The sequence below is a fragment of the Achroia grisella genome, unplaced genomic scaffold, assembly GCF_030625045.1.
Source record: "Achroia grisella isolate CSIRO2021 unplaced genomic scaffold, CSIRO_AGI_Agris_v1 utg558, whole genome shotgun sequence".
Lineage (NCBI taxonomy): Eukaryota > Metazoa > Arthropoda > Insecta > Lepidoptera > Pyralidae > Achroia > Achroia grisella.
Genome location: NW_026712938.1, coordinates 1,011,525 through 1,026,989, shown reverse-complemented (window position 1 = coordinate 1,026,989; position 15,465 = coordinate 1,011,525). Strand labels below are relative to the sequence as shown.

General features: G+C 34.7%; 1 protein-coding gene across 1 annotated transcript; it reads right to left on the bottom strand.

The window, feature by feature from the left end:
• Positions 1-8: 8 nt before the first annotated feature.
• LOC131848383 (uncharacterized) lies at positions 9-14,987 on the bottom strand. Its single transcript, XM_059198205.1, has 10 exons — positions 14,698-14,987; positions 14,232-14,363; positions 13,020-13,166; positions 12,699-12,885; positions 11,963-12,166; positions 8,424-8,734; positions 2,485-2,623; positions 2,331-2,405; positions 1,985-2,204; positions 9-1,541 (listed from the first exon to the last, which is right to left on the bottom strand). The coding sequence occupies exons 1-10, from the start codon at positions 14,871-14,873 to the stop codon at positions 1,360-1,362; spliced, it is 1,773 nt and encodes a 590-aa protein (XP_059054188.1). The 5' UTR covers positions 14,874-14,987; the 3' UTR covers positions 9-1,359.
• Between the last annotated feature and the right edge of the window lie 478 nt (positions 14,988-15,465).

Below are 15,465 nucleotides of genomic sequence, written 5' to 3'. Positions count from 1 at the left end.
GTCATTTGTAGTCATGAATTGACATGGATTAATCATCCAATCACATCAAAACATATTTGACTGTATGGGCAAAATAAAAGATAGCGTGTGGTATTCTCGTTCTGTAGGATTATAACCATTTTTAATTTTCTTTTATAGCTTATTTTAAACAACTGGTTTTTGAAATGAATGTTTTCAATTTCGGTGTTGCTTATGTTGTATACAGAGTTACCATGTAGCACAAAATATTTTGAACATAATCCATGACAATGCCAATCTCTGTGTAAAGTAGAAACTAAAAAATCAGTCTAGCTATTAGAATGCATATATCATTTAGTGATTACTAGATTATATATGCATTAAAAGATTGTAAAAGTTAAATACAAAATTGTTTCTATACCTTCTAAAAAACAATTTCTTATGAAAAAAAGTCAGTATTTTATTAATAAAATAAAAAATGTATTGTATTACAACGTAAAAAAAGAGAATACTTATGAAAAGAAAGTTTAGGGAGACTGGTTTGTTAAAAAAATATTGTTTTGTGATCTGATTGATATAAACTTGTCACACAAAAAGTTTTTGCCCATATTTTTTTATCATTTTTCATGTTACATACATCTTAAAAACATTCAATTTACCGTATGTACTTAAAAGTTTTTTCTTTATATTATGACCAACATTTTTTTTATGTTTTGGCAAACTTTAATGAAAGTATTTAATTAGTTATACATATCTCATTCATAGTGCCATTGCGTTTAATAACTGGTTTCTAACGAGAGCATAGCACGTATTTTGTAAATATCTGTTTTCTTACGAGATCTCGTTTTCTTATTAAATTCTGTCAACTACAGAGCACTGCAAAAATGAATAAATAAAATTGCATTGTAATTATGAATCTTTTATTTTTATCTTACTAATACATTCCCTACAGATCTGCCGTGAAAAATTGATACAGACACAGATTGCGCAAAATTCTACTTCATGTACATTTGAAATATATTTTTGCGACAATAAAATCGATGAGAATATTGTAATTTGTATGAAATTACTGTATTGATTAGTAATTATAAATGTTCGATAACTTATACGAAAGTAGCATTTTTATTTTTAAAATATTAGTAGAAATTTAGTAACTTTCAGTGACGCTTCATTACTACAATTAGGTACATTTAAATGATAATTATGATTCAACATGTAGGTAAATAATTACCTATTTAAACTGTGCTATATATAAGAGAAAAAAATATTATTACCATATAATTAATACAGTTAATTCTATATATTACTGCCATATTACATCCACCTATTTCACTATACATAGGCATTATTCTTAATGAATATATATATATATATATATCTATATATGTCGAATAATAATATTTACATATTATTCGACATAGAGCGACTTCGGTACACAGATGCGATAGGTTCATCATCAGGATATTCATATCTTTTTTCATCATTCGGAACATACGCGAAACCATCGAAATGTGTGAATTCTCGGGCTATGATGTCCTCTAAATGATATAGACGCGTTGGATGCTGTATGTACTTAAGATTTTCTGAAAAATAGATGGAATTTGTTAGAAATTAGAAATTCTTAAGCTTCATGATACTAAGAATAGAATTTTAAGCAACACAGTTGATTATTAATGAAAAATTATATACTGGCATATATTTTGTCTCAGTCAAGTTCAGTCCAATAATTACGTACAAGCACGCAGATGGTACTATTTAATGTTGAATGGTGAACAGAGAAGAAATCGAAGCCCATTTCTTCTGCACTGAATCTAATCGAAGGTAATTTAAACTGTAATTTGTTGAATTTTTGCAGGATGGCAGTGGATTCCTCAGTAATATATATTTTTTCTTTTATTTGTTTTGTATATAAGTATATAATCTTCCTAAGGTCAAAACTAAGCAAGCTATAAAGATTGCTTAGTATTGACATAAATAAATTTTTGTAGATATATAATTATATATTATAAGTAATGTGGTTGTTTACCTTGGGCTACATATCTTATGGATTGATTCACGGCTACAACATAGTAGAACGGTTGATCCATACCAAAATTCAAGTTTGTCTCCATTCCCATTTGGTTTAGCCATTCGGATCTGCAGTTTGTATCCCATCCACGAACTATACATACATAGTTCAGTTTTAAATGGTAACAAATCATACCGACGGCATATTGAACGCGACTATCATGTCGTTTTATGGTAATCTGAAATTGTTTGAAATTATATTAAACAATCAAAAATATGCAAATATTTTGTTCAGTTTTTACCGACTTGTTACCGCTACCATGAACTTTTATTGCACATAACTATAGTATAGGTGTATTACTCACTTCTTTAAGATTTGGTTCCGTAGAAATGCTTCTAGAAGCTAATAACATCAGCAACTGTAGATGAACATCGCTCATCTGTGCAAAGTAATATTATACAAATTATGTATATATTTATTGTTTATTAGGTACATATTTGAATTTGGTTACTACATACATATTTAATGTTGAGAGGTGTATTTATATCAAAGTCCCTCATATTATCAAATAGGTATATGAAAAAACTTCTGTATGTATTTTCATCCATTTGATTAATACCTACAAGATGAAGGAGTAGGAATGCATTCTGAGTGTTCCTGAAAGAAAACCATAATTTATTGTAATACAGTAACTACCCAATCATATAAATAAATTATTATATCGTATGTATAACTATATCTCCTAACAGTAAGAACATTTGTACAAATGGTTTGACATATAAATATTTCGTGTAAGTAGTTCACAATTATCACAAAATCAAACAGTATAGTGCAGTGTAGATAAACACACTACAATAATGCTATTCATTATTGTAGTTCATACCTCATCTTCTGATGTCGTATGTATTATTGAGGTGTAGCTAAAGTCTGTTGATAAACGAGCATCATCAACATCATTGGTTGTGGCCTGTTTTTTTCGGCCGTGACAGTGGCACTTCGTGAGGAAGTAGCCATTATTATTGCTAAAAGTTGCATATAGATGGCGTGATTGGTATCGATGGAATTCTTCATAGTTTTGCAAACGTTTTAAAAAATAAAACTGTGTTTTCAAAAATGTTTAATCAATTTTTAAAAAGTTATATATACATGTTAAAATGAAATAATGCGTTTAGAAAAGTAATTTTCATATATTTACTCATTTTGTTATTTTCCAGTACTTAATTACACTTTAATCAGTGCTAATACGGGGCTCAATGTTTTCAAAATGCTTTCATAGATGGCATTGTTGTCATTTGTATCGGCCTAATTAAATGTCTTTTTTATATTTTCCAATAATAAGCACTTAATATATTATTATTGTAAATTAAACATATAAAAAAAGTTTAAGTAAATTAAAAATAGCCGAACAAGCAAGTAATACTATTTCCAATAATACTTATGTATGAAGTGTTGTCATATTAAAAATAAATACATGTATTATCGATTTTTTTGAATAATCGATAACAGGATTTTTTTACAGCGCATTATTCGATGATGCTTTTAATGAGTCGTTGTGAACAGTAAATTTTCATTATTTTGTATTATAGCAGTGTTCCGTTTCAAAGAACGGAATATAGTAGTACATTATTAGTGTCGTTGGTTATTTACATTTGTACTGAAAAATCGATTACATATTAATTTAAAATATCGAGTACGAATCGTAGCTGTCTTCGAATACTGGCAACTGGTAAGATTAAAATAGTATTTAAAAAAAAGAGAGAAATCGACCCTAACTCGAATATCATAAAGTTGATTTTCCTTTCTCATTAATATCATAGCAGTTTGTTTTTAACTTGCGTTTATTATCGGGTCGTCCGCTGATCCTTTTATGGACCGCTGGGTACGGGCCCCGAGCTTACGCTCTTTACCCGGGCATACTGCTGGGGTATACCACCCCAGCGTCGTTCGCTGCTTCCCAGCAGCCGGCTGAGGGAGTCGTGTGGGTGGGACTCTATAAGTTGCTCGCCGAGCCGGCTTAACGCCGCCACGTCACGTAAATGACGTGATCACTCGGTGGAGAGTAAGTCGCGCGGGAGCGCGCGAGTGGCGTCCGGTGGGCGCGCGTGGAGAGGGGCGAGGTCGCGCAGGTGCGCTTCGCGCCCGCTGTCCGCGCGCGAGAACATCGCGCGCGTCAACCGGACGACGAACTGCTCCACCGATGGGACCTTGAGGTCGCGGGCGATCACGTCATTACGGACGTACCGTCCGGCATTTGTGCACAGACGGAGGGCGGCGTTCTGTTGGACCTGCAGTCTCCGCCGCTGTGATGCGTACCATGCGGGGGCGGCATATGTGAGCCGCGAACGAATGTAGGTCTTATAAATGCCTACTTTCGTCCGCAGCTGCAGCCTGGATTGCAAGACCGGTCGCAGCATAGCGCGCGCAGCCTTGGCTTGGGTAACAGCCCGGTCCACCTGCGGCGTCATACGCAGCGACCGGTCGATTTCCACCCCTAGGTAACGCACTGTGCGCTCCCACTGGATGGGCTGGCCTCTCAGTAAGAGGGGCGGCGGGCATTTGTACGTAGCGCCACCGTTTTACCCACGTTAACGGTGGTACGCCACTTATCCAGCCACTCGGGGAGCAGGTCCAACAGCCGCTGCATTTTGCGAGCGGCTGCGTAGGCTCGGCGAGACGACGTAAGAAAGGCACTGTCGTCGGCGAAAAGAGCGAGGACGACATCCCTCTCTCCCTCTCGGAGCTCATCCCTCAAGGTGGGGATGTCGTCTGTGTACGTCGCGTAGAGCGCTGGCGAAATGCAGCTGCCCTACGGGACTCCGGCGGCAATTGGGCGTGTGGTAGAGTCACAGTTCTCGACCGAAACATAGAAGCTCCGGCCCGAGAGGAACGAGTCCACTACTCGCACGTATGCTGACGGCGTGTTGGTGTCGAGCAACTTCGACACCAAACCGTCGTGCCACACACGGTCGAACGCCTTCTCTATATCGAGAAATACGCCGACCGTGTAGTGGCCGCGGTTGTGCTCGACAGCCATATGGTGGAGCACGCGCGTCAGCTGCAAAGTCGTCGAGTGTCCGCCTCTGAAACCGAACTGCTCGTCGCGAGGCGACAGAGTCGGTCTCAGGCGGCGGAGCAGAAGGCGCTCGAACGACTTTGCTACGTGCGAGAGCAGAGTGATGGGCCGGTAGCTTGCCGGCAGGCGCTTGTCCTTGCCGGGTTTCGGGAGGACTATGACTCTACCCAACTTCCAGTTGGTAGGGAAGTGGCCGGTCCGGAGTCGTTGTAGAGCCTCGCTAGACACGCTAGGGCTCTACGGGGCAGCTGTGCGAGCGCTGCGGTGCTGATCCCGTCCGCTCCGGGCGCTTTGCGCTTCGGTAGACGAGCTACCTCGCCGGGCGAGACGAAGCTCACCTCGGTAACGTCCGGCGACGGAGCGGTACGGAATTCACCTACGCGACGTACGATTCGCTCGTGGTGCTCGACGACAGTGCTGGGTGCGTCGGCGGCGATTGGATTGGCCGTGAATTGCCCCTCCAAGTGCTGTGCCAGGATTTCTGCCCGGTCTTGGGCTGCGTAACGACGTCTGCCCGTCTCGTCAAGCAACGGGCAGACGGGGGGTCGTGCATTGGTGAGCTGTCGATTGAGTTGGTGCAGGTTGGTTTCGTGTTCGCCGGCCCGGGATATGACACCATCCCAGGCGGCCCCACGCCAATCCCGCACTCCCTCCGACAGCTCTGCAGCCAGGCAGTTGAGCTCACGCTTGACCCGCGGGCAGCGAGTTCGGGCCCATAGGCGACGGAGGTTCTTTTTCCGGGCGAGTTTTTCGCGCAGATGGTGTGGCAATTCCTCTCGACGGCGAGAAGCCACGTTTATTGTGGTAGTTGCCGCCTCCACTGCGGTGCGAATTCGCTCCGTTATGAGTGTGGAGGCGGCTTCGACACCCGCTGGCGATGATAGTTCGCCGTCGAGGTGTAGATGCTCCAATTCTGCGCGAAAAACACGCCAGTCCATCCGCCGCCTCGACGGTCTCGTCGGTGTGGTGGTGGTGGAGAGAAGCGTGGCTAGAACTGGGAGGTGCTGCGTGTCAAGGTCGTACAGCACCTCCAGTAAGACCGGGCAAGGAACAGCCTGCAGTACGGCAATGTCCAGAACGTCTGGGCTATGTGTGGGATTTGAGGGTACGTGGGTTGGGTGCGCTGGGCCCAACACCTCGTACCCGTGGATCTGCGAATCCTGGAGGAGTCTTCGACCTATCGGCGAGCACAGACGGGAACCCCAAGCCGTGTGCTTCGCGTTTAGGTCGCCCATAAGTAGGGTGGGACTCCTCCCATCCAGAACGTTAACTTGCGTATGACTCTGTGGTATGATGTTTAACATGTATTGTTATTGTACGGTGCATACATTTCAAAAATTATATTTTAATGTAGGTACATACATTTCATACATTTCAAAAATTATCTTTTAATGTAGGTACATACATTTCTTTCATACATTTCATACATGTCAAAAATTATCTTTTAATGTAGGTACATACATTTCTTTCATACATTTCAAAAATGAACTTTTTATGTAAGTACATACATTTCTTTCATACATCAAAGATATTATTATTGTAGATATCGAAAGTTATGTATACAAGAAATTCTGAATGTTATCAAGTTCAAAATAAGCACACATTACTGGCTTAGATAATAGAGTAATATTACTTGTAATAAAAACATTTGTGACACCCATATGTATACAAATTACATAGTATAATGGACGGTATAGTAGTAAAGCAATGAGTGTTCCAGTGACATCATTATAATATTAAAAAGTAGCCTTTCTCACAGTCTGCATTAACTGTACCAAATTTCAATTAAATAAGTTCAGTAGTTTTGGCGTGAAAGCGAGACAAACAGACAGAGTTACTTTAGCATTTATAATATTTGTAAGAATATCGCTATTAAAAATAGGGGTTGGTAAAAGACGGGCCAAAATTTAGGCGTGTATGTAACATTATAAATAAATAAAAAATTGTCCATAATACAAAAAAAAAAATTCAGGGTAGGCCACCCCTATGACTTAGGGGTATAAAAAATAGATAACAATCCTACCTCAGACCTAGCAAGTATACATATCCAATTTCATCAAAATGTGGGAGAAATATGGCAACTAACACTGTGATACGAAATTTATATATAAGATATAGCGGAATTCTCATTAGGGAAAAGAGGGGTACATCGTAGAATACATGAGGTATATGCCAGTAAATTAATTGTAGCAAAAACCAGTCCCTTACACATAACGATTGAAATAAAAAATCATATAGCCCGATTTTGATACGTACGAGTATAAACGTATCAAAATCGGGCTATACGTATAGCGCAGACTCGTTACAACATATCTTCGTCGAGAGAAAAAAATAGGCATGGAATGTAGAATAAACTATAACATAATATATACATTGGCACATAAGCCATATCTGCAGGGTGTCAGCTAACGATATTATACCTACACATTTACATTGAATCTTGAATCGTCCCTAATGAGGTACACGATACAGTTACCTACATATCTATTATATACCTATCTTTGCAAAACAGATGTCATGTAGACTGAATTGACTGCCATCTATTTTCGTGCTTTGTTACTAAGCACCCACTAGTAATCCGAACTGCTTCAGATCTAGAGACATCTAGCGGCTACGGCGGCGAAATAAAATAGCCCGAAGAATAGCCCGAGTTAGGAAGGAACCATTTTCTTGTATGGGATGGGGTATCTGTATGTAATATTATGTTATCTGTGGCCGTGATAAGAACTATAGGTAGCAGTGAGAGAGCATGGACAGTTGATCTTACAATCTGAGCCAGTAAATTAAAAAAGTCTACACTAACACGCGCCGGTGCAAGAGAGGTGTACACAGGAGATGTATATATGTACATTACATTAAATAAATCCAATCCTGTCTCCTTCTAAATCTTTAATATGAATAAATACTTTCTATGAGTCAACATAGGCACGTAGAAGTTCGCGATTGTGTAGATCAAGGTGGTTCCACAATCTTAATCCATTTGTTACAAAAACAGAGCACAAAGAGCTTTTTAGTGATGGGTGAAGTTTGTAGCGGGGTGCTTAGATAGGTAACTAGAAGAGTCTAGAAAGCATTACATTTCTAAATCTAATTTCTCTATTAAATGCATGGAAACTAACATAGCATAACAGCAATCTATATTTATAGTAAAAGTGAATAATAAATGGTACATATAAATTCAAAGATTGTATGTATATCTGAAAAGAGTACTAGCCGAGTTTGCTGTGCACATTTCTCGGCTGAACCTGCATGCTGATTGTGATGAATGTCTTACACAAAAATAACTTTCTAAAACTGCCTATATTGAGTCCAGTCGAGTGTACATTGGAAATGTTATATTCTATTATGGATATTTCGGTACATACTTCAATATAAATTACATACCAATCTTCAATAGAGCCCATACTCATACGATAACAAGAATAAATATATTGAAGCAGCGCATCTGGATGATATTCGTAGCGATTATTACGGTTGTTAGTATGTGAAAATGGACAGCGCCCTTTTGGTTTCAATTCGCCGTTATTAAGATCGATAGTGTAAGCCGGAGCATTTCTGTCATCCCAATTGGACCGCCACTCGAGAAACATATGATTCGGGAACGCTACCAGTTCACATTTCACACCGCATTTTTTAGCGACTGCATGGTATATAGCACCGATTACAATAGTATTTCCGATTCTATTGTCTAAAACCTGAAATAAAATTAAAAATAAATACTTAAAATCTCAAAATTTAAAGTAGCTGTTTCACACAGTAAATATTTCATATTAACGACATCTGCTACAAACCTCGTTAATTTTCTGTAATGACCATAATGGTAATTATAAAAGATAACAAGCTAATCAAATGTAGTTGTTAAACATTTACATGTATATATAGACATATTTTTATACTAGCTGTGTCCTGCGGTTTCACCAGCGTTAAATTTCAATATACATATAGTCTATATGTTATTCTGATGCATAAGTTATATTACTGTAAAGTTTAATTAAAATCCGTTCAGTAGTTTTTGCGGTAAGGAGGAACTGAGATTCATTATTACAAACTTTCGCGTTTATAATATTATTAGCTGTACCCGCGACTTCGTCCGCGTAAAATAGTGACCTTGATAAATAATGAAAAAAATATTTAATGACCTAACCTAATAAAAGTCAAATGAAAAAGTTTCATCGTTATAGCTTCAAAAATGACGACACTTCAATACTCAATTGAACTTCATAACTATTTCAACCCCTTATAACTGTCTTTATACGACACATCAATAGCTGCCTTTATACGACACGTCAATAACTGTCTTTATACGACTCGTCAATAGCTGCCTTTATACGGCACGTCAATAGCTGCCTTTATACGACACATCAATAGCTACTTATATACGACACGTGAATATCTGCCTTTATACGACACGTCAACAGTTACCTATATACACGTCAATAGCTGTCTTTATACGACACTTCAATAGTTGTCTTTATACAACCTTGCATCTACCATTTCAACCCCCTTACAACCCTTTTTTCGCATTCAAAAGTATCCTATGTGCTTTCTCAGGATCTATACTAATTGTGTACCAAATTTCACTTAAATCTGTTCAGAAGTTTTGGCGTGTAAGTGAGACATATAGACAGACAGAGTTAGTTTCACAGTTAGAATAGTAGTAAGGTATTTAATAAAAAGTTTCATCGTTGTTCAATAATGACGAATTTACATAAAAACTTTCATCCCCTATTTTATTTTACTCCCTTAAGGGTAATTTTTTACAAACTTTGACTGTAATATTCATTCGTATTTAATTAACAGCCTCAGAAATAAGTGTCATGCTTTTTCGATCTTCAAAGTTTCATCGTTCTTCAAAAATAACGAATTTCTATAAAAACTTTCATCCCCTATTTTATTTTACACATTTAAGGGTAAATTTTTTAAAAACTTTGTATGTCATCTACATTTAATAAGCAGCCTCACAAATAAGTTTCAAGCTTCCATAGATATCATAGATGTAAGGTAAGTACTTTTAAAATGTAATAATTGTTGATTAGGTCATTGTAGTGCATACAACATATAACACTATCTAAACGGGTATATAGTCGCATTTTTAATTAGACGAAGCTAACTGACAGTAGCTAATGTCACTTTGTAAAATAATGTTGCCATATTTAAAGTAATAGTGATGCGTTCAGTTCTGGGTCAGATGAATGAACAATGAGTGTGAATAGTTAATCATTTCAAACTACAAAAGAATATTATTTCTATTTTACAATAAAATTGTATAAGAGTGCTCTGATATAAGTTACTAGTGGTATGTAACTACAATCAGTTTTTTGACGGCTTATTACAAAGCGCGCGGCTACTAGTGCCAACACCGATCAACGTCGCGAGCGTCGGTCGCCATTTTGTTCGGAATTCGGCTTTTAACCTCTGGTCTGAGAGCACGAATGTTTTTTTGCGCTCACGCTGTTTTGTTATTGTTTTTGTTAAGTTTTTACTTATGTTGTGTTTGTGGTAATTGTTGGGTATATTGTATATTTGCTATATTGTTTCGTACAAACAATATGGATCCTCAACCAAGCACGTCAAGCCAAAACTTGTCTCCAAGAAAAAAGAGACCACGGATTCCAGTAAGCGTTACCGAAAAACTTATGATACAAAACGTCTACAAACACGTATTTGAGAATTGGTGTGACCTCAATCTACATTGTATTAAAAGAATACAAAGAAAATGAACAATTTAAGTCTCCAGGGAAACGTGGACCGAAATACTGTTTCAAATATAAATTATTGACAATTTTTCAGACAGATTTATAATTAATGTCACTGAAAGCGACAATGATTTTTTTAACTGATGTTGAATAAAAACAAATTTTGTATTAAGCGAAGTTTTTTATTTTTATTACCTAACTACCTATGTTATATATTGTTATATTTTATACATCTATACTATCAACTACATGACGTATTGTAAATAGGACAGTCTTAAAAGTTTTCTCGCAATTTTTTTTTATGTATAAAATACTCAGTATTCAGTATAGGTATATACTATAGGAACATAGTCGTCGAAAACTCGTTGGTATGTATAAAGCACGGCTAAAATTCGAGCCCCGTACCCGATATCGGCAGTTCGGCACACTATACTAGACAATCGAGGCAATTCCATTAATTCAGGAGTTTTTTCAATTATTCACTTGGTCACAACACTACTTTTACTTCATCAAATACTGACAACACAATAAACGTCAGTTGACTTCGTCTAATTAAAAAGACGACTATAGAGCTTTGTTTAAGCAGTTCATCCTTACTAATATTATAAATGCGAAAGTGTCCGTCTGTTTCACTTTCACCCAAACTACTGAACCGATTTAAATGAAATTTGGTACACAGATAGTTTAGAAAGGACATAGGCTACTTTTTAATGCAAAATAGGGTTGAACCCCCCCTGGGTTTCTATGACTATTGTCATTCTTAAAGCTAGAAGTTTAATTCTTATTTTGTAGGCTATTGATTGAATATAAATAAAGAAAACGGGTTGTATGGGGCTGAAAGAGGAGGGATGAAAGTTTTTATAGAAAATCGTCGTTTCTGAAGTTACAATGATGAACCTTTTTTCTTTGGCTTGTTTTGAGTTAGATTATTGAATATTTTTTCTTTATTTGTTCAAAGTTACTATAACACGCGGACGAAGTCGCGGGCACAGTTAGTATGTTATATATTATGCAAATAACAAATAATATAGGTACTAGGAGATAGAATAAGGCTTAAATAATAAATAAGTGAACACTACAGTCACTATTATATGTATCTACAGTCACTGTATAAAAGTGTTTAAATATAATAAATGAATGTGACTGTACAGTACAGTGTTTTTTAACCTTGTTTTTCAATACATAAAAACGTCGTAAAACCTTACAAAACCTTAATAAATATAATACCTTAATTATATCAAGTGTCCGCAGATTTGCAGTTGTTGTCACAGCCATATGCCTTTGTCGATAAATTACGTGAGTGATAGCGTCCAGCACTTTTTCTTGTGTCAACAGCCCTTTTGCCAGTCTTTCTTTAATTGTCCATAAGGGGCCATTCGATGAATCTTTATTTTCTAACATATTTTCTACCTTGGTTACAAGTTCTTGTAGCTAAAAAAGATGTGGTTACAATATTAATATAGTATGCATATACTTATATAAAATGCCATTGATATGTTGGTATATATATATACAATAAAATATTGGAATCAATGCAGACTTATCTTTCAGCTTAAATTTTTTGATCAGCTTGAATTCTTTGATCATAATACTATATAGGATTACTTGAATATTTAAGATTTGTCTTCAGACAAAAGTGGACCTGCCAATTTATTGCTTTCATTCATATCAAAAGTTAATATTTGAATGTTATCAGATGTCTGAAAACATTCAAATATTAACTTTTGGTTTTTTGGTATGTACCAAAAAACTAAAAACTACCAATAATCTAAAAAAAACACAGAAATATTATGTGAGATTAGGAAGGAAGGAGAAAGTGAGTCAGGCAGTGCAAAGGCCAGAAGGGGGACGAATTATTATATAAATCGCCTCATATAATTATTGGTTGTCTGTTTACATGTAAAAATAAATGAACATAATTTTATAATGTTTCTACTAGGATATATAAAGAATTTGTACATACTTTATTACTGACATGTTCATCTAAATGCAAACTCTCGTGGTCAATCCATTGCAAAAAAAAATTCACAACAACTTCTGGTGGCAGTTCTCTGCGTAGGTGAGATTTCGCCAGCTTTATTGCTAGATAACCATGAATTAAATGACGAAGAATAACTTTTGCGTAATGCATTTCTGTTAATGTAAATGGTCTGCAAAAACAAGTTAATCACATAAAAATATATTACTTTTTTTTTCCATTTTTACTCGTACCATAAAAACATAAGTTATATTAAAAAAAAAGTTATATTATTATTATATTTATATATATTATTATAAAACTTACTTTTGGCTTGTATATTTCTGCACTCTAACATTTCCTTTCCTTATTAAATCTTGTAAAATGTATATAACATAATATAGACTTAAGTTACTTTTTGTTGCAATAGTAAAAAAATGCTTGATATTTTGTAAAGTTACATCATTAGCTTGCCTGTAAGAGATTATTATTAAAAAATTATAGTTAAATAAGCTATTATATCTCCTTTAACCACATGGAGTATTATACACCCATTATCTGAGTTTCAATTTTAAAGATTAAATTGAAAATGAAAAAGGAAAGGCAATAACACTGCTTATATAAAAAATGATAAAGTACAAAGATTCCATAATCCAAGAAGATAAAATAGGGGATAGCAGTTTATACGGTGTCAGTTATTTATGAAGTTAGAAATTTGAGTATTAGTTCTTTATAAATTCTTTCCTGAATGTAGTATTTTTAAAATATGTATGATGTTAGGTACTTTTACATACACTCTTTCACTCAGGAATCGAGTTTCACACAGGAGTTATGTGTATTTAAATGTAGACTAAGACTGATATTAAATCATGAATGTTTTTTTGTGAGCACCTTTTTATAACAATTAATTAATATTGCAAAATGGAGGACATCTGACTATAGAGCAAAAACATAATTTATGAATCTTAAAATGTCTATGGAAAATAAAATCAGTATGTAAAAAATAAAACTTAAAGAAAGTAAAATGACTTGAAACATATGCACTATCTTGTGTGAAAGAGTAATTAATTATAAATAATATTAAAATGCAATCCCACATGATTATGTTAGCTTTAATTTAAATATTATAAAAATATAATTTTATAATTTTTCCAAATTGCAGTGTTAAACATTTAACAAAAAATTATATTATGAATAAACAAATATGAAGACTGTTTAATGTAAGTACAATTATATATAACCATGGGAATTGGAAGTATGTAGTGCTCCAGCTGTATTATTTCAAATGCGTTTCAATCTTATTTAATTTTAAATAAGGACTAAATTGGTTAAATATTTGTCACAGATTTGCATGCACAGATCTGTGACAACACAGTAACACTGTTTAAGAGGGGTGCACAGAACTGTGTCAAAATGTTCGAAGGGTTAAAAGAGACTCTCTTTACTAGTCCTATGAAAAATAGAGATCAACATACAACATTCCTAGTTTTGCTATACTTAGTAGGCAGAAAAAAATTGATAAAACATCTTAAGACATACCAATAAAATTGATGTGACATACTGATCAGCTCAGAATACACTTGCTTTTTTATTACACATATTCTTTTTAGTTCCTCTAACCAATCACCATTGCAGTGTTTATTCACATTTTCAAACATCTCTGAAGGAAAACTGCAATAATATATTTCAATTACATATTTAATAGAAAAAAATTACTCATTATTAATTACTATTTAAATATTTTGTATATTATATTTTGTGTAAGCATACTTGGCTTAACTTTTTTTTTTAAAATAACTATTTGAAATAAGAGGTTTATGCAAGTAGCACAAATAAGCAATTAACACAAAATTTTATTGTGCTCAAAGCTAGACTCAACTAACCAAGATAATTGAATAAATATTACAAGTTTGTATATAAATATAATTTTATGTAACTAATGATAAGGAATAATACATCAGAATAAACGTGAAATAGTTTGAAGTGAGAATTTATTAATACTTACTTTTTCTTGAAATCTCTTTTCCAAATAGATTGATTGCCTTTTATTATTTCATAATAACGTTTACAAGTAAAGCTAAAATTAATTATTTCTTTGCGATCATTGTGCTGCAATATCAATAGTATGACTTCATCGGGGATGGCTTCTATTGTAGGAATATTTTCAATTTCATATTCCATTATTTCATATAGGTGTTTTTCAGATATACAATTAGATTATATATTATCAAATGTTATTAAGTATTTTTCATAATATTAATAATATTTCTTATCTCAAAGACAAATTTGACATTAGTTATGTTGCCAGCTTTTTACGATTCTTAAATAGTGCTAATTAATATTAATTTTACGACACAATCGCAAAATTAATATTAATTAGCAATTTATATGGGTTACATTCAAATAATATGTTCGTATTCATTTAACACAACATTAATAAAGTACCGATATTATTCATAAATATAGAGTGGTTGTATCAAAACAGTTTTTTTTATTGACACATTTCACTAAAGTAAACACTAACTACCGTTTTTATGAAATAATGATTTGCATATGATGTTATATTTCTTAATAAATATACCAATTTAATATATTTAGGTGTTTGAAAGAAAAAAATAGTTGGTTGTAGTTTAATATAGCAAAAATTGCTATATGTACGGAATGTATAAAAAGGTATTTTTGTGTTTTTGAGAGTAGTGAAGATATTAGAACACATATATAAATTATGAAAAGAAGTTGTGAAAACTACATAGAAAGCTTTATAACTAATCGT

Excerpts from the sequence above, each read along its gene's own strand:
- LOC131848383 (XM_059198205.1), bottom strand. The coding sequence starts at position 14,873 with ATGGAATATGAAATTGAAAATATTCCTACAATAGAAGCCATCCCCGAT. Across the intron at positions 14,364-14,697 it reads AAAAGAGATTTCAAGAAAAA|TTTTCCTTCAGAGATGTTTG; the intron begins GTAAGTATTAAT and ends ATATTATTGCAG. Across the intron at positions 2,205-2,330 it reads CGGAACCAAATCTTAAAGAA|ATTACCATAAAACGACATGA; the intron begins GTGAGTAATACA and ends AAACAATTTCAG.